Consider the following 18,502-nt stretch of genomic DNA (forward strand, 5'->3'; position numbering starts at 1 on the left):
AATACTCCAGGAACAGGTCCTTTAATGGTTTTATTTAACTTTTAGAAAGTGTTTCATAGTCTGTGTTATGAAAGTACTTCCATTTTTAGATTTTTTTGAGGACACATGTTTAAAAATTGCAGAAATTGATTAATTGAAAGACTGAAGAGATTCCATAGATGCTGGGCTTTGTTTTTTTTTCCAAAAAGGTCACTGGAAAGACTTGGGACTTTATTTAAAAACAAGCCCTTACTGGAAGTCACATGTCTTAAGCCAAGTAAACAGCAGGAGCCTTGATGACTATGGGAGAGAAGTGACATGTCAAGATTTATGGTGGTCAAGAGTTGGTTTTGTTTTTGGATATGGTTTTGAGTTAGTTGGGGGTAAGCCTGCAAAGAGAGAAGGCACCAGCTGATCCTTTTTTCACCTCTTTGAGAAACCCTGAGAATCCAGTGTGATAGTTGAAATCTCTGATGCAGTGATTCTCCCAGAAAGCCTGCCAGACTAATCCTTGACATTGCCTGAAAAGAACTGCTCCAAAATCTACGTGTATTTGGATGCCAGAATAAAGGACCACCTGGGAACATACCATATCTTATCCTTATCCTTAAAGAATTAACAGGTATTTGGCCAAAGTATTTTTTTGTCTTTTTTGTAAAGAGATCTCTGCAGAGAAAATTTCTTTATTTTTTTCTTTATGTGGTGTGTGCACGTGCATGTGTGTTGGGTTAATTTAGAAGGGAACTTCCATATTTCAATCTGTGTGTTAATAAGCTTTGCATCTTTATTGAATAAGTCTCGTTTTATAATAAATTAATAATTTTGTTGTTTATTAAAGAAACCTGCTTGGTGGATTTTATTCTGAAAATAAAATAGATAAAGTATATAATAGGCCATATCGGTAACTGTGTAAAACATTTAAATATGTGTTGTGACCCGTGGAGAAGTGGAACTAGAGAAAGACAGTGCATTCCTCCAGCCTTGGTCATAACACCTGTAATAAAGTTTGTAAAAGATCACTAAATTATACTGGATTCGAAAAGGGACAAGGGGAGGTTATATTTAGACTGTCAGTAATTTTTATGTCAATCCACTTTTATCTGGTACAGATGTTACAAATGGTATTTTATAAATATTTTAAAAGATTCTTCCTTAAAAAAAACTTTGTGATAGGAATATCCAATGTATTAAATATACAAATTGAGCTAATTATTTGAGGGTCGATCCAATTACCTGAAGTCATGCTAAATATACTGAACTTTGAAATGCACGATCCAGCAATACTATAAATGTCATTCAAACCAGGCTATACTATCACCTCATGACCTATACTAATAATGCTCATAAAGAACAAAGAACAGTACTGCACAGGAACAGGCCATTCGGCCCTCCAAGCCTGCGCCGATCTTGATGCCTGTCTAAACTAAAACCTTCTGCACTTCCGGGGTCCGTATCCCTCTATTCCCATCCTGTTCATGTATTTGTCAAGATGCCTCTTAAACGTCGCTATCGTACCTGCTTCCACCACCTCCCCCGGTAGCAAGTTTCAGGCACTCACCACCCTCTGTGTAAAAAAACTTGCCTCGCACATCCCCTCTAAACTTTGCCCCTCGCACCTTAAACCTATGTCCCCTAGTAACTGACTCTTCCACCCTGGGAAAAAGCTTCTGACTATCCACTCTGTCCATGCCACTCATAACTTTGTAAACCTCTATCATGTCGCCCCTCCACCTCCGTCGTTCCAGTGAAAACAATTCGAGAAGACTCACGTCTTCTTTCAATATCTGAAGGAATCTGTACTATAAAATGAATAAATGCTGAAAATACTACAGGTAAAGTAAATATTTACAAGTACTTTAAAACTAACATTCATATTGGCATAATTACATTCACTATAATATTTGCAGTAGTTGTGAATAAATGGAAGAAAAGACATTTTGTAGCTGAAATTTCAATGCACTTACTCCGCCAGAGGAACTGTGGTGAAGTAGGCCGTAAATTTACCAATCCCCATCTCACATTGTGGGGGCATGGACGATAGCATAGTTGAGATAGACTGCTGGCATCTGTAAGGGCACTTAGTGCACCCGCCTGATCTGCCCTTGAAAGATGGCGGATCGATCTACAGTCACTCACCACAGGTTTCCCAAGAACTTTTCTGTGCTTAAAAACAACCATGGAACAAATATTCTGATACAAAGACCCATTTTCAGGCACAACAAATGTAATTGATCCCCTCTGTTACCAAGCACGCTCATCTGCAAAACTTCTGAGCCTTTCCAAAAGCCTCGACAGAAAAACACTCAAAAAGGGAGAAGATCCATCCATGCCGCCTGTGCCGCAGCACCCCCCGCCAACTCCCACCTCAAAATGGCAGGATAGAAAAGATGGCATAGAATCCTGGAGGAATCGAGTTATATGCCTTTTCTGCACCTCGACCTGGAGATCCAATCGGCTTCTATGTTGACCCTGGCTGTAATTCTGTTTTCTTTCTGCATAATATTTGTAATGTCACAGTAATTCTGTTCTGTAGTGCAACAATATATGCAATAGTAAAAGAGTTATTAACAAAACTAGAAAACTGTTTCATCAGTTTATGTTTTAGATGATCCATGTTCTAAAACTGTTATTTTCTTCTAATCACAGATTTGCTTGAAGTATCCTCCACTGCGCTGTACTCTGGAGCAAGGGCTGGCTCAACCAATGGAGAACCTGATGCTAATCCCAGAGAAAGATCTTCTGAGGACTCAACTGAGCTCTGAGTAGCAACATACCAGGGGAACAACCATTGGTTTTGGTCATGCACAAATTGATGAGAGAACCAATCTGCTCCACCCACAGTGTCCAACTGGATTGCATACTATCCAGTGTACATCTGGGTTTTTCAAGCCTGGATTTTTGCATGATGTTACAATGATCTGATAAAGATGGTGTGCAGCCTCTCTGAGAAGATTTAGGATTGTGCTGTTGGTGTTAAAGTCTTATGTGTTACCCTGCAGTTTGCATGGTATTCACCAAAGACTCTGTGGAAGGACCAGGAACAGATGAAGAGTTTTCCCGCCACCTGGAATTCATGGTGTGAATTAGTAGCATATATTCAGATGCTACTGTTGTTTTCCACATCCCTAGTAGAATTGGTGTCCTCTTGCTCTTCATCATTGTTGTCTGAAATAATAATTGCTTCAGAGTTGGATTCATCAAATCTGGGTGAAAATTACTCACCTGTGAAGATAGAAAGGGCACTGTCAGATTAGTGACTTTGGACCTCACAGTCATTGCAAATGCAGAAGGCTACTGCAGTTGCCAAAAAGACATTGAATAATTTATGAAGTTCAAGTGCATTACAGGACTATGGACACATGAAATCAGCGACTTGCAAACTGATATTTGAAAACAGATTAAGCAAGAAATTATGAATAGTATAAGACTACGACTGCTGGGTTATGAGATAATCTATTATGAATATTAAAATCCATTGGTAAATCTCCGCATTTCATTTCAAATTAATTGTAAACTACTATGCCCCTGATCTCAATGTAAAAATTATTAAGTGTTCATGTACACCTGCAATACCCATTATGTTTAGTTTGGTTTAGAGATACAGCACTGAAACAGGCCCTTCGGCCCACCGAGTCTGTGCCGACCATCAACCACCCATTTACACTAATCCTACACTAATCCCATATTCCTAACACATCCCCACCTGTCCCTATATTTCCCTACCACCTACCTATACTAGGGGCAATTTATAATGGCCAATTTACCTACCAACCTGCAAGTCTTTTGGCTTGTGGGAGGAAACCGGAGCACCCGGAGAAAACCCACGCAGACACAGGGAGAACTTGCAAACTCCACACAGGCAGTACCCAGAATTGAACCCGGGTCGTTGGAGCTGTGAGGCTGCGGTGCTAACCACTTTTCAGCAATATCATATCATATATCCAAAAGCAACAGAATTGTGAGCACTATTTGTCAGTCAGGTATCAATTATAGTAAATGTGTATTCAGAAGAGAAAAAAAATTGTTTTTCTTTTATATATAAAGTGTACCCTCAGCATCAACAAAAACCATCGCAGTGGCCTTTCCCTTTATCTTCTGTTATCTTCTCCTCCACTCCAAGTTTCAGTTCAAAAGCCTGGTAGAATTGTTTCACTGAAGGGACACAACATCTGGCCTCGGGTGCTTGGGTTAGGCAACAAGAGATCTGCCAAAATTCCTGCGCTTTCAGTATCCAGTGAGTTCTATTGAAAATGCTTGTGTGTGGATTTTGACCAAGGGTAGCATCAGTTCAGCGTTGATGCTCTTTTGGTGAATAACCTGTTGTAGCATTCACTGTCTGCTTGTACATTAATAGTTATTTTGGTGGAGCATCCTATGCTTGAGACCACACACCAGCAAAGCAATGTAGGGTATGAGATGTAAAAATGTAAAAATTTAGAAGAAGGTACTGTACTGTACATCACACTTACCACATCTTGGAGTCCAAGGAGGTGTTGTCTCTCTCGATGAGTAGAGTGAAATGTCTGGTAATCGTCTGCTCAGGTAACACATGTATTTTTAAAGACTTCATCGCTTGCTGTGATGTAGACCATTTGTTATTGTATTCCACTTTCATCTTTGTCACTCTTGAAGTCATTGTTTTGATAATCTTTTGCACTTTGTGGAATTACGAATATACGAGTTAGGAGCAGGAGTAGGCCACTCGGCCCTTCGAGCCTGCTCCGCCATTCAATAAGTTCATGGCTGAACTGATTACTCCACATTTCCACCTACCCACGATAACCTTCCATCCCCTTGCTTATCAAGAATCTATCTATCTCTGCCTTAAAAATATTCAAAGACTCTGCTTCCACGGCCTTTTGAGGAAGAGAATTCCAAAGACTCACGACCCTCTGAAAGAAAAAATTTCTCCTCATCTCTGTCTTAAATGGGCGACCCCTTATTGTTAAACAGTGACCCCTAGTTCTAGATTCTATCACAAGGGGAAATATCCTTTCCACATCCACTCTGTCAAGACCCCTCAGGATCTTATATGTTTCAATCAAGTCACCTCTTACTCTTCTAAATTCCAGCAGATACAAGCCTAGCCTGTCCAATCTTTCCTCATAAGACAGCCCACCCATTCCAAGTATTAGTCTAGTAAATCTTCTCTGTACTGCCTCCAAAATATTTACATCTTTCCTTAAATAAGGAGACTAATACTGTACACATTACTCCAGATCTAGTCTCACCAATGCCCTGTATAGCTGAAGCATAACCTCCCTACTTTTGTATTCAATTCCCCTCACGAAAAACGATAACATTCTATTAGCTTTCCTAATGACGTGCTGTACCTGCATACTAACCTTTTGCGATTCATGCACTAGGACACCCAGATCTCGCCGCATCTCAGAGCTCTGCAATCTCTCACCATTTAGATAATATGCTTCTTTTTTATTCTTTCTGCCAAAGTGGACAATTTCACACTTTCCCACGTTATACTCCATTTGCCAAGTCTTTGTTCACTCATTTAACCTATCTATATTCCTTTGTAGCCCCCTTATGTCCTCTTCACAAGTTACTTTCCTACCTATCTTTGTGTCATCAGCAAATTTAGCAACCATACCTTCGGTCCCTTCATCTAAGTCATTTATATAAACTGGAAAAAGTTGAGGCCCCAGCACTGATCCCTGTGGCACACCACTCATTACATCTTTCCAACCAGAAAATGACCCATTTATGCCTACTCTCTGTTTCCTGTTAGCTCGCCAATCTTCTATCCATGCCAATATGTTACCCCCTACACCATGAGCTTTTATTTTCCGCAATAACCTTTGATGTGTCACCTTATCAAATACCTTCTGGAAAGCTAAGTATAATACATCCATTGGTTCCCCTTTATCCACAGCATATGTAACTCCCTCAAAGAACTCCAATAAATTGGTTAAACATGATTTCCCTTTCACAAAGCCACGTTGACTCTGCCTGATTACCTTGAATTTTTTGAAATGCCCTGCTATTCCATCTTTAATAATATCTTCTAACATTTTCCCTAAGACAGATGTTAAACTAACTGGCCTGTACTTTCCTGCTTTCTGTCTCCCTCCCTTTTTGAATAAAGGAGTTACATTTGCTATTTTCTAATCTAATGGAACCTTCCCCGAATCTAGGGAATTTTGGAAAATTAAAACTAACGCATCAACTATCTCACTAGCCACTTCTTTTAACACCCTTGGATGAAGTCCATCAGGACCCGAGGACTTGTCAGCCCACAGCTCGAACAATTTATTCAGTACCACTTCCCTGGTGATGGTAATTTTGTTGAGTTCCTCCTTCCCTTCCATTTCCTGACTTACAGCTAATACTGGGATGTTACTTCTATCCTCAGTAGTGTTGAATTATTGAAATTTTGCAGCTACCATAGACTGAAACTTCCTGGGTTCTTGTTGAAGTACATTTTGTGGGAAAAAGGCATCTTTAAGACAACAATTTTCATTCAGATTCAATAAAATCCAGATATCTTTACACTTTCACCTTGATCTCCATTTTCTGCCCCTCCTGACACTATATTCATTAGCAAAAGACAAACTCCATATTTCCACTCACTATTCAGTCATCTTTGAATAGTTTAATACAATCCGATTGGGTGTATCAATTTACAGCTAGCAGTTAATTAAAATGCCATGGACTATAATCTTCAGTGCTCAAGGTTTTGAGTAGTAAACTTACACATAGTCATTTAGTTAAAAATAAAGCTGCAGTATTCACTCAGGAATTAAGCCATCATGACAAAATGTTGTAAACTTGCAGTTCCTTAACCTACTGATTCTGTAAAAATTATGCCAGAGGAATTCTTTACAATAGTAATTGATGCATCTGAGTTATGTCCTACTTGAAGAACCTCATAGTGATTCTGAGGTGCTCCATGCATAACACTGAACAGCAGGGCAGACTGGGAATTGGAGACATTGCAAGGTTAGCTATAGACTTTACATGCTGTGGAATCACAGAAATGGTACTGTTGATCTGGCTAGCCTCAGGAAATTGAAATTCTAATATTTTAGAAGCAATAAAGACTAATTCTTGAAAAAGACATGTCTATTAAAAAGACATGTTTATTAAAAAGCTACAGTTTTCATATGATGATGATAATGTCATCAAAGAACCTTACTTCAAAGTATATTCCAATATTTTATTCTGAAGAAATATTTGACCAGTACAATGGTACATCTGGCAGTTATGTCTGCAGTTTAGAAGGGTTGTACACTTACAGCCTTAGTAGTGCCTTATAGAAGGGTCTGGTGAAGAAGGCATCTAACAGGTACTGGTGAATCAGAGCAAGGCCCAGGATACGACCACTGAACCTGAACCTGAAAAGGAAAAGAATATTTACAGTGAGAATTGAAATGGGTTTTATAAGGAGCCTGTTTAAGTAGCATTTGTTGTCGATAAGTTAGCCACTTCTGCCAGTCCCAATTTGCCAAACTCATCTAAATTAAAAAGCTACTTCTATTGTCAATGATGCACCAAGTTGGCACTTTAAATGTGTTACAGTGGCATGACATAGGTTTGTTCCCAATCAAACATGATATCAGGGAATCGTACAGAATAGAGGCCTAGCACTTCTTGCAGAAAGTGAGGAGGCAAACACAGAGGGGCTTCTCACTCCAGGTTATTTTTGTGACTGAACAAAGAGTGGCATCTGAGGTGACCTGAAAGTTGGTTTGCTATGCATCCTCTTGGCCTGATGCTGGCTGGTGTGTGACATGCAAAAAAGACAATAACAACATGAATTCATATAGCATCTTTAACATAGTAAAATGTCCCAAGGCACATCACAATGTTATCAAACACTGAGCCACGTAAGGAGGTACTAGGACAGGTGACCAAAAACGTCATAAAAGAGGTAGATTTATCACCTCTTTTTCCTCTTCTACTGTTGTTAAATTATCAGACTACTTGGATGAGCAGAACTTTCCTCCAATTAGATTTTGGGAAGACTGAAGCCATTATCTTCAGTTCTCACTCCAAACTCTGTCCCCTAGCTACCAACTCCTCCCTCTCCCTGGCACCTGTCTGAGACTGAACTAGACTGTTCACAACCTTGGTTTCATATTTGACTCCAAGATGAGCTTGTGACTACATATCTACACCATAACTAAGATCGCCTATTTTGATTCCTGTAACATTACCCGACTTCACCCTAGCCTCAGTTCATCTGCTGCTGAAACCCTCATTCATGCCTTTGTTACCTCTAGACTTGACTATTCTAACGCACTCCTGGCTTGCTTCGCACATACTACCATCTGCAAACTTGAGGTCATCCAAAACTCTGCTGCTCGTGTCCTTAGTCGGACCAAGTCCTGTTCATCTATTACCCCTGTGCTAGCTGACCTACACTGGCTCCTGGTCAAGTAATGCATTCATTTTAAAATTATTGTCCTTGTTTTCAAATCCTTCCATAGCCTTGCCCCTCCCTATTTCTGTAATCTTTTCAAGCCCCACAACCTTCTGAGATATATGTGCTCATCTGATTCTGGACTCTTGAGGATCCCCGATGTTAATTCCTTCAAATTAGTGGCAGTGCCTTCAACTACCTATGCTATAAGCTCTGGAATTCCCACCCTAAACATCTCCAAATCGCTACCTCTCTTTCTTTCTTTAAAACGCTACTTAAAACCCGCCTCTTTGACCAAGCTTTTGGCCACTGCCCTAATAATGCCATATGTGGCTTTGTGTATAATTTTGTTTTATAATGCTCCTGTGAAGCGCCTTGGGATACTTTATTATGTTAAATAAGCATTATAAGTTGTTATTGATGGAGTGTCCTACATTCAATGGCATTACCATCACTGAATCCTCTACCAATAATGTCCTGGGGGTTACCATTGACCTTGGAACATAACTGGACCAGCCACATAAATACTGTGGCTACAAAAGCAGATCAGAAGCTGGGAATTCTCTGGCGAGTAACTCACCTCCTGACTCCCCAAAGCCTGTCCACCAGCTACAAGGAACAAGACAGGAGTGTGATGGAATACTCTCCACTTACCTGGAAGAGTGCAGCTCCAACAACACTCAAGAAGTTCAACACCATCTGGCACAAAGCAGCCCACTTGATTGGCACCCCATCCACCACTTTAAACATTCACTCCCTCCACCACCGACACACCATGGCAGCATCTGGTGTGCACCATCTACAAGATGCCATGTAGCAACTTGCCAAGGCTTCTTCATTAGCACCTTCCAAACCCATGACTTTACCACCTAGAACAGCAAGGGCAGCAGACACATGGAAGCACCACTACCTGCAAGTTCCCCTCCAAGTCACGCACCATTCCGATTTGGTACTATATTGCCATCACTGTCACCCTCCCTAACTGCACTGTGGGTGTACCTATACCATATGGACTGCAGCTGTTCAAGAAGGCACCTCACCACCACCCACTCAAGAGCAATAAATGCTGGCCTTGCCAGCGATGCTCACATCCCAAGAATGAATTTTTAAAAACAAGAGGAAAGACGGAGCTAGAGAGACAGAGACACTTAGGGAAGAAATCCAGAGCTTAGAGCCTAGGTAGTTGAACACATAGTTGCTAATGGTGGAGCAACAGAAACTTGAGATCTGCAAGAGGCCTGAATTGAAAGAGTGCAGAGATCTTGGAGGATTGTAGGGCTGGAGCAGGTGACAGAGAAATGGAGAGGTGAGGCTATGGAGGCATTTTAAAACAAGGATGAGAATTTTAAAACTGAGACATTACTGAACCAGGACCCAAAGTAAGTCAGCGAGCACAGGGGTGATGTGTGAACAGAAGTTTGTTCAAGTTAGGATACAGTCTTGAGAGTACTAATAAGTTCATGTTTATGGAGGGTGGAAGATGGGACACCAGCCAAGAGAGTATTGGAATAGTCACGTTTAGAGGTAACAAAGGCGTGGATTGGGCATGGTTGAGCTGAAGCAGGGCGGAGATGGGAGATGTTACAGAGATGCGTGTAGACGGTACAGGTGATTGAGCAGATATGTGTTTGGAATCTCATCTCAGGGTCAAATAGGACTTTCCTTAAATATGTCATGAAGGCAGATGAAAGTACAGTAGTGGTTCCATCACTTTGCCATATTTCTGATGTATGTGAGCTGAGTGGTCTGCTTCTGTACATCTCTACGTTGGACATAACTAACACAATATACTCAACCACTGCATCAGTTACTGGAACTTACCAGGTGACTGGACAAAAGCTGACAGTGCTAGCTGATATGAATACTGCATTATTTAAAAGGAAAATTCATCTGTTGGCTTTGATGAATATTCTGGTCAGTGTATTGATACTAGAGTCCTTATAAAATCAGGAAAATTCTTGTGCAAATTTTACCCCTAGTGTTGCTGCCTAGCAGGATAAGGGTTAAAAGCCCAATTAATGAATTCCATGTGCTAAATACATAGCCTAATGATACATAATCTAATATAAAAAAGGAAACTTGTCCATAAGAAAGTTTTTCCAACTAAAATATATTAAAATAAATAGAACATATACTAGGAGTAAATGGTTCATGAAAAAATACACTACTCCTGTTTGAATGGGTTGAGAAAATAGTAGCATTGAAAGCTCAATGGAAACATTAGCCACCAAGATAAACACGTGTTCTACAAAACATATCAGTGTTTGCTCATGTGGAGGGTAAATGCCGATGCAGACTTGTTAGGGCAAATGGCTTGTTTCCATGTTGCAACTTCCATGTATTTCTATGGGTTGTGCAAGTCTGTGTAAACATTTGTTAACTTGATAACACCATCTATACTATTGAGCTGAAAAGTGGCATTGCCACTTATATTAACTAGTCAATTTACACCATGCTGATAATGGGAACATTGCTGTAGCATGTGACTCCTGTGATATCCTGTATAGTGTTTTAGTAACGACAGTGTTAAAGCATGGATAAATTGAACTTCCACAGTTTGTATTTCATCTGTATGAGACAGAGCTGCAGAATAGGAAGTGCTCTAATGACATTTATGAGAAAAATCTGTGAAAACATAAATAATTCAGAATGTGAAGCTATAATTGCAAAATTACAACATGGCACTTTGACTTGCTATTTCAAGTTTTTGTTCACATCAGTGGAATGAACTACAACTGATCCCATAAAATTGGAAGCTTAACATGCCACACATAAAAACCTGCTTAATAAAAGAGTCTATAATGATTTAACCCTATTGAAAAAGAAGGAAAGCCATATCATTAGCACAATAGCTGAGACTAGAACTTCTAACGGGTAATGTTACAATTTTGAGCTCCCAGCATGGAGCTTTGCCCACTAGGCGCACCTACTGGGAATCTGAGTGCCATTTTAATAGATGGAAAACGGTGGGAGCATATGACCAAATTCGCAATACATCCTCCTGGAGGGCAAAGTACTACGGCAGGAGTGGAAATCGTAATTTATTCCTTGGCTATTTTAAGCGTTAGGATAAACTATTCCGACTGTTAGTAGTAATTTAAAGGAAGTATTTGTAATGAGAAATCATCATTCATTTGACTGTCCCAAACTTCCCATCACAGACCATACCATACTGTCAACACTTCAGATTCTAACATCGACTATTAAGATTGGTTACCACAATTCTTGTTCATTGATCTATATAGTCCATGACAAGGTCTGTGATTTTTTTTTTATTACAGGATATTTAAAAACTAAAATCATTATTCAAATTGTTCAAATGTGTGATCTGTGAAGGACCTTATTCATAAGCAAAAAGGTGTGCCTCAGACTCTGACTCACCATCATTTCACTGTGAGGATGGAATACTCCACTAATTTCAAATTATTTATTATAGTTCGACTCTATGAAATAGTCTCAAAGCTATTTCCCCAAAAATCTGGGCAAGTGTATGTTCCTATATTTGTATTATTCTGACCTCCTGTGATCCCTTTTCACTAACGCAGCATTACAGTTTCATCAATGTTTGCAAGGAAAGGAAAATATTGGACAAAATGCTATTGCATTCATTAACTCACCCACTTCTTTCTGCAATGGCTTATTAGTGGTTTATTAGTCATCAGCATTCTACGTTCCCCACCCCTGAGTTGTGCGTTCAACTGTTACAAAGAGATTTTTGACACTGACTAATAGATGGTACATAATGATTCCAACACCACACACCAATCATTTCATTATCCTTTCCTGAGGCATGACAGAACGTGGGAAAGACAGTGGATAAGCTTCATACATAACTTTGATGGTTTGCAAAGAAGTATGAGTTTTAAGATGTGGATCATGAGGTTCAAGTGCAGATTTTCCAAGATTTCACTCCAAAGAAGCTTTGCCAACAGAAATGAGAGAAATAAATGCAGATTTTCCTAGGTTCCATCAGAGGCGCAGAGCTTTGGATGTAGTGAGAAGGCTGTGTGTGTCTGATCACAGCATGTCCATTGCTTGGGGAGATGGAGATAATCCAACATATGAGGAAGGGACAGTGATCTTTGGAAGGAAAGTATGAGAGACACGGAGCAGGTAATGGTGCAGCTGATTATCTGAGAGGTGGGGAAAGGCAGGAAGGAAAGAACAGGAGTGCTCAGCAACTTATACTGCTAAATAAATTCTAGCTTTAGCTTCCTCTGGAGAAAAGGAAGATTCTGGAAAGGGCCATTGCATAAATATCAATGGCACCAACAAACAGGAGATTGTTGGGGGTGGGGGTGGGTGGGGAAGGTAGCAAGGTTCATAGACATGGAATAGTGATAGCAGATTCAATAGTTAGAGTGGCAGACAACTTGCATTTATATAACAGGCATAATAGGAAAATGGCCTCCTCGTTTGCTGTATGATTCTAGGCTTCTAAAAGACTGACGTGAAGGTAGTGGGTAGCTTAAAAAACAAAGAAACACCATGAGATGAGGTGTAGTGTTAAAAAAAATCAAGGAAAATGGTTACAATGCATGTATTGCAATGGCCAAAGTTTGGGAAATTATCTGTGAGATCTGGAAACAATATTTTACAGGAAGATCTTGGGCCAAATTTAATGCACATGGCGCAGGTTTCAGTGGTGGACCTGGAAATGGGCGCCATCACCAAACAGAAGCAATGTGACGGCTGGCCAACCGCGATCATGTGGCAGCCAGCCAATTAATGGCCTGGAGGTGGGGGCCCATCCAATGATGTCGTGGGGATGGGTCACAAGGCGCCGATCTCAGATGCAGAGGCAGTTGATTGCACCATTTTGAAAGGCTTGCCAGACCTGCATTCACTCCTGCCTTGAAAGCTGCAAACAGCAAAGCAGCACACCAGAGGGGGGAGTCGCTCCAGAGCGGACCCCTCCAACCTGAAGGCTGACCAGTCCCTACTGCTAGAACCTGAAGGCTGACCAGTGCTGAATCCAACACAAGGATCGTGGCTCAACCGGGCAATCAAGGAGACAGCCAAGAGGGAACAGGAGATATGTCAGAGAACAAGCACCAGGTGGCCCCACAGTTAAGTGATCCCTCCATGCAGGTTCTCCTCAAGACGGCACAAGAAAGGGAGGAGGTACTCTTCCCAAGGGATGGTAGGAAGAGATCCACCCGCCTGACTAAGGAAGGCTGGACAGAGATGGCAGTGGAGGACAGCAGCCGTGTAGTGCTGCAAACGGCTCAATGACGTCCTCCCCTCCGCCGGGGTGAGTCCTACCTACCGCTCTCATCGTTGGACCTTGCATGTGGCAACGCGAGATAGATCGCATCATGGGTAGGCAGTGACCAGCCAAGTGCTGGCAAGGGGGAGAAACGGCACCAGCTTCCTTATGATACATGGCTGCATCTTGACAATAGCCAAACGTCTATCTTTGCTTAACCCTGCTCATCCTTTCACAGCAGACATATGGAGGAAGCATTCGGGAGCCCCCATCATGGACCAAAGGGATGCCAGCAGCATATGTGTGTGCTAGTCTTGGTGTGGAAACTCACAGTGTCCATCCTTCTGCCTGCAGGCGAAATGGACCCACTACAATAAGGAGACGTACAAGGTCGGTGGTGGAGTTCCTGACATTAGAGCACTGACCCAGCAGAGGAGGAGCCCCTCGAACTGGTTGGAGCGCAGGGTGGCTGTGCAATAATGGATGGTGAAACTGGACTGGCAACCCAAGAGAGTGAGGAGGCATTGAGCTCATGTGTCCCTCACTGGCAGGCACAGTAGGCAAAGTTTGGAGAAGGAGATGTGAAGCCCTAACTCCTAACAGTTTGTGTTCTCGCATGCAGTCTCCGCACTCATGAAGGACGGTCAGCCGCTGAGACCAGGGGCCTGCAGTCTATCTCGGAGGAGGAGAACGAGGTTTCCTCAGAGGGTGCAGCGTCAGATCATTCCTGTGCAACCTCCACCAGCGAAAATACTCTCACGTCGGTGGGTATGTGCTTGCAATTAGAATCAGGGTCACAAGCTGGTGAGCACAGCGCAGACGCACCTAAGCAGCTGACGGAGGCTGTGACAGCCGAGGCCACTGACAGTCGGAGGACTGTGGGAGGCCAGGCCTATGCTGAGGCCAAGGCTAATGACAGACCTCTGGTGTTGGCAACACAGAACCTGCTGAAGTTGCAATAAGAGGTTAGGGAACATCTTGCGGACCTGCCAGAGGCCATGCGCAGACGGTGGAAAAGTTCATTTAGGCCATGAGTGCTGCCATGTCTCAGGCACATGTGTGCATGGCTTCCTCCATTGAGAGGCTGGCTACCATCATGGAGAGCCAGATCCAGCAGACCAGTCAATGGATGCCAGAGATGCGCGCAGTCATGCACACCATCGCCTTGTCCATGCGCACAATGCAGCAGTGGCAAGGCGATAGGGGGAATGAGGTGTCTGGAGTGTCCATCTCAGGCAAGCAGGAGGAGCAAGTATGCCTTGCAAAGGAGGAGGAGTAGCTGCTTTCCGGATCTGGGGGGCACCTGTCATGGTGCTCTGAAAGTGGACAGCGGCTCCTCAGCCCCACTGCCAGTGACCCCAGTGCTTCCAGTAGTGACACAGACAGCGGGAAGTCCTGCAGCTCTACTGATACCCCTCAGCATACCCGGGTCTTCCTGGCCTCAGGCAGCCAGAGGACAACCACCAAAGTTATCCATGGGGCAGCCTGATCAGCAGCCTGCCTCCATTCCAGCAGTAAGTGCAGGGGATGCGCCTCGGACAAGTACTGGTAAGCATGTTATGAAGAGCACTTAGACGCATCAGGTGTTCACAGGTGGGCTGAATTTTGTTCTCTTGTTGGAAGCAGGTTTCGGTGGCATGGTGGAGGGGTCACCACGAAATCCGATACCATACTACAGTGTGCCGATTTGTTGGAGGCGGGGATATACCATGGTGGCACAGACGCCCTGACACAACAGCATCATTTAAATGTTGTAAATACTGGTTTAAATAAATTTGAATCTAAATCACTGCAATCCAACAAAGATTTTCAATTCAGAAACAAGAAATGCTGGAATCACTCAGCAGGTCTGGCAGCATCTGTGGAAAGAGAAGCAGAGTTAACGTCTCGGTCAGTTCCGAAGAAGGGTCACTGACCCGAAACGTTAACTTTGCTTCTCTTTCCACAGATGCTGCCAGACCTGCTGAGTGATTCCAGCATTTCTTGTTTCTGTTTCAGATTTCCAGCATCCGCAGTATTTTGCTTTTATTTTAAAGATTTTCAATTTCCTGGTTGATTTGTGTTACTCACGTGCCTTCAGTGTTGCGACTTTGAAAAGCTCGCACCACCAAGGCAAGAGTCCTTGGTGTTGCAAAAGGGAAGGTAACCTAACCAGAGTAGCATAAAAGAAGTGGGTTTTACAGCGGCCATTGCTGCTATGCTGAGTGTCCAAGGGGCTTGTGTGTGAATGCGGGTTCTCTGCAAGGGGCTTGTTTGTGAATGGGGGGAGCTCTGCCAGGGGCTTGTGTGTGACAGGGGGGAGCTCTACAAGGGGCTTCTGTGTGAACGGGGGGAGCTCTGCAAGGGGCGTGTGTGTGAATGAGGGGAGCTCTGCAATGGGCTTGTGTGTGAATGGGGGGAGCTCTGCAAGGGGCTTGTGTGTGAATGGGGGGAGCTCTGCAAGGGGCCTGTGTGTGAATGGGGGGAGATCTGCAAGGGGCTTGTGTGTGAATGGGGGGGGGAGCTCTGCAAGGGGCTTGCGTGTGAATGGGGGGAGCTCTGCCAGGGGCTTCTGTGTGAATGGGGGGGGAGCTCTGCAAGGGGCTTGTGTGTGAATGGGGGGAGCTCTGCAAGGGGCTTGTGTGTGAATGGGGGGAGATCTGCAAGGGGCTTGTGTGTGAATGGGGGGAGCTCTGCAAGGGGCTTGCGTGTGAATGGGGGCAGCTCTGCCAGGGGCTTCTGTGTGAATGGGGGGGGGGGGGAGCTCTGCAAGGGGCTTGTGTGTGAATGGGGGGAGCTCTGCAAGGGGCTTGTGTGCATGGAGAGAGTAAATGTAGGGCTGGCAGGCTTTTAAAGATGGTGCCAGCACCTGCTCCAGCTTCAGGTGACGCCATGAATGACATCTCCATTGCTGCCCCTGACATATGATTGGGCCTTTATGCAAAATGGCTGCATGGTGGTGTGGCCGCTGACGGCACATGTGGGTCCACCGTCATTTTGCGCACCTGCTGCCGCTCCCGCAGCAGAATCATAAAATTCAGCCCATTAAGCGGTGATAGTGTATATACAATAAATGTATATCACAGTCACTGATGTTGATGGTTTCTTGATTTATTGCTGTCTTTGTCAGATGTTACTGACACCCTGGCACACTAAGTGGACTCCCAGCATAGGGGTAGTCTGAGTTTGATCATCTCCTCAGATGTGTCAGAGCGCGTGATGAAACTGGGCGCCAGATGATGGAGTACAATTTGATGGAGGTGATATCCGTCCAAAGTGGGGTGAGTTTTTATTAGACAGGCATTGAAAGGCATTATGGTTGAGGGAAGCGGGCATGAATAAGATTTTCCTGAGCATCCCTTGCATTGCTAAATGCCCCCTGCCTCCAGTGCAAGGGCCTCATCATCCTGTCCCTCCACCTCTGCCCCTCCTCCATATCCTCCTCATCAGATGAGGAGTGACACTCATCTACATCCTCCTGATACCAGGCCTCCCCTGTCTGCAGTGCTGGGTTGTGAAGAGCACAGTAGACCATAATGATACTGGAGACCCTTGCTAGGGCACACTGCAGGGCTCCACCAGATCAGTCGAGGCAATGGGGGGTGCTATGCAAGACATTTGTGTGTAAATGGGGGGAGCTCCGCAAGGGGCTTGTCTATGAAGTGGGGAGCTCTGCCAAGGGGGAGGCCAATGGCCTGCTTGATGGCCACACGGGCGAATCCATGGCAGGCACTGTGTCTTTCCTCAGCTGCAGTGCACAGGTTCCGCACTGGCGTCAGTAGCCATGCCTCCATTAGGTAAGCCTTGTCCTTGAGAATCCATCCCTGAAAGTGCACGGTGGTCTGCAACAGCTGTGGCACCTGGGACTGTCAAAGTATGTAAGTATCTTAACTACTCCCAGGGAACCAGGCACACATCTAAAGAATGCGCTTTCGGTGGTCACAGACCAGTTGAATGTTAATGGAATGGAATCCCTTCTTGTTGATGAAGGCTGCTGGCTGGTCCCACGTAACCTTGATGACCACATGGGTGCAATCGATGACACCTTGCACCTGCTGGAATCCAGCGATGGCCTGAAGCCAATGGACTTCTCTGCCTGGTTGGCAGAGTAAGTGCAGTAACATAGTTGCCAGTCCTCTTAAACATGGTATTGGTCACCTCTTTGATTTGGCGATGAGCTGATGCCTGGTAGACCCCATACATATCCCCAGTGGATCCTTGGAAACAGCTGGATGCGTATTATGGTTGAGGGAAGCAGGTGTGAATGAGATTCAGTGTAACGGCTATCTTCAGGACTACGGGCAATAGGAGTCCACCCAGGTCCATGGGTCACAGCTCTTTCTGCAGCATGGTGCACAAGTCAATGATGGTCTCCCTTGACAGCCGCAGTCTTTGTTGACATTGTCGCTCTGATATCTGCAGGTAGTTTAGGTGAGTCTGGTACACTCTCAGCCTCACTATGCACCCTTCTGAGGCTTGCCCAGCAAGAGGCTAGCCCTCTTGCTGCTCCTGCTGCTGCTGCAGTGGTGGCTCCACAGCCTAGTTTTCCCTCCCTTTGCACTGCTTCTCCTCTACACCATGGGTCTCATGGCCGTTGGTCTCCCCCTTTATTATGTGGTCCCCTGGTAGTCAACCTCCTCTGGGATCCTGCCCTTGCCACTCCCCTTTGATCCAGCAGAAATGACTCTATCCGTGGCTTGGTGTGAGGCCACCACCACAATCTGCTCCCACTGCGCCTGTGAGCTCAACAGCAGAGTACTGCTGCCACAGTCCGGCACTGGTCTCCCCTTCCCTCTCTTCAGCTAATCTGAAAAACGAAATGCAGGGAACAATATTTCCACAGGCAAACCTGAGGCCTCACCCCTCGGTGCTACCACCTTTAAGAGCTCGGGGATCTGACGGCCCGTGATCCCGTTGCGCTGCTCATTGAATTCCAAACCGTGCACTGAATCGCAAAC

The 18,502-nt window shown here is 44.0% G+C and overlaps 1 protein-coding gene across 2 annotated transcripts in view; it reads right to left on the bottom strand.

Annotated features, from left to right (window-relative positions):
- Positions 1-18,502, bottom strand: part of LOC137347289 (E3 ubiquitin-protein ligase HECW1-like) — a 630,030-nt gene that overhangs the window by 79,094 nt on the left and 532,434 nt on the right. For both annotated transcript variants that reach the window (XM_068011682.1, XM_068011674.1), the window contains one exon: positions 7,230-7,328. In XM_068011682.1, the coding sequence (XP_067867783.1) occupies positions 7,230-7,328 (99 nt within the window). The remainder of the gene's footprint in view (positions 1-7,229; positions 7,329-18,502) is intronic.

This window comes from Heterodontus francisci, chromosome 2, assembly GCF_036365525.1.
Source record: "Heterodontus francisci isolate sHetFra1 chromosome 2, sHetFra1.hap1, whole genome shotgun sequence".
Lineage (NCBI taxonomy): Eukaryota > Metazoa > Chordata > Chondrichthyes > Heterodontiformes > Heterodontidae > Heterodontus > Heterodontus francisci.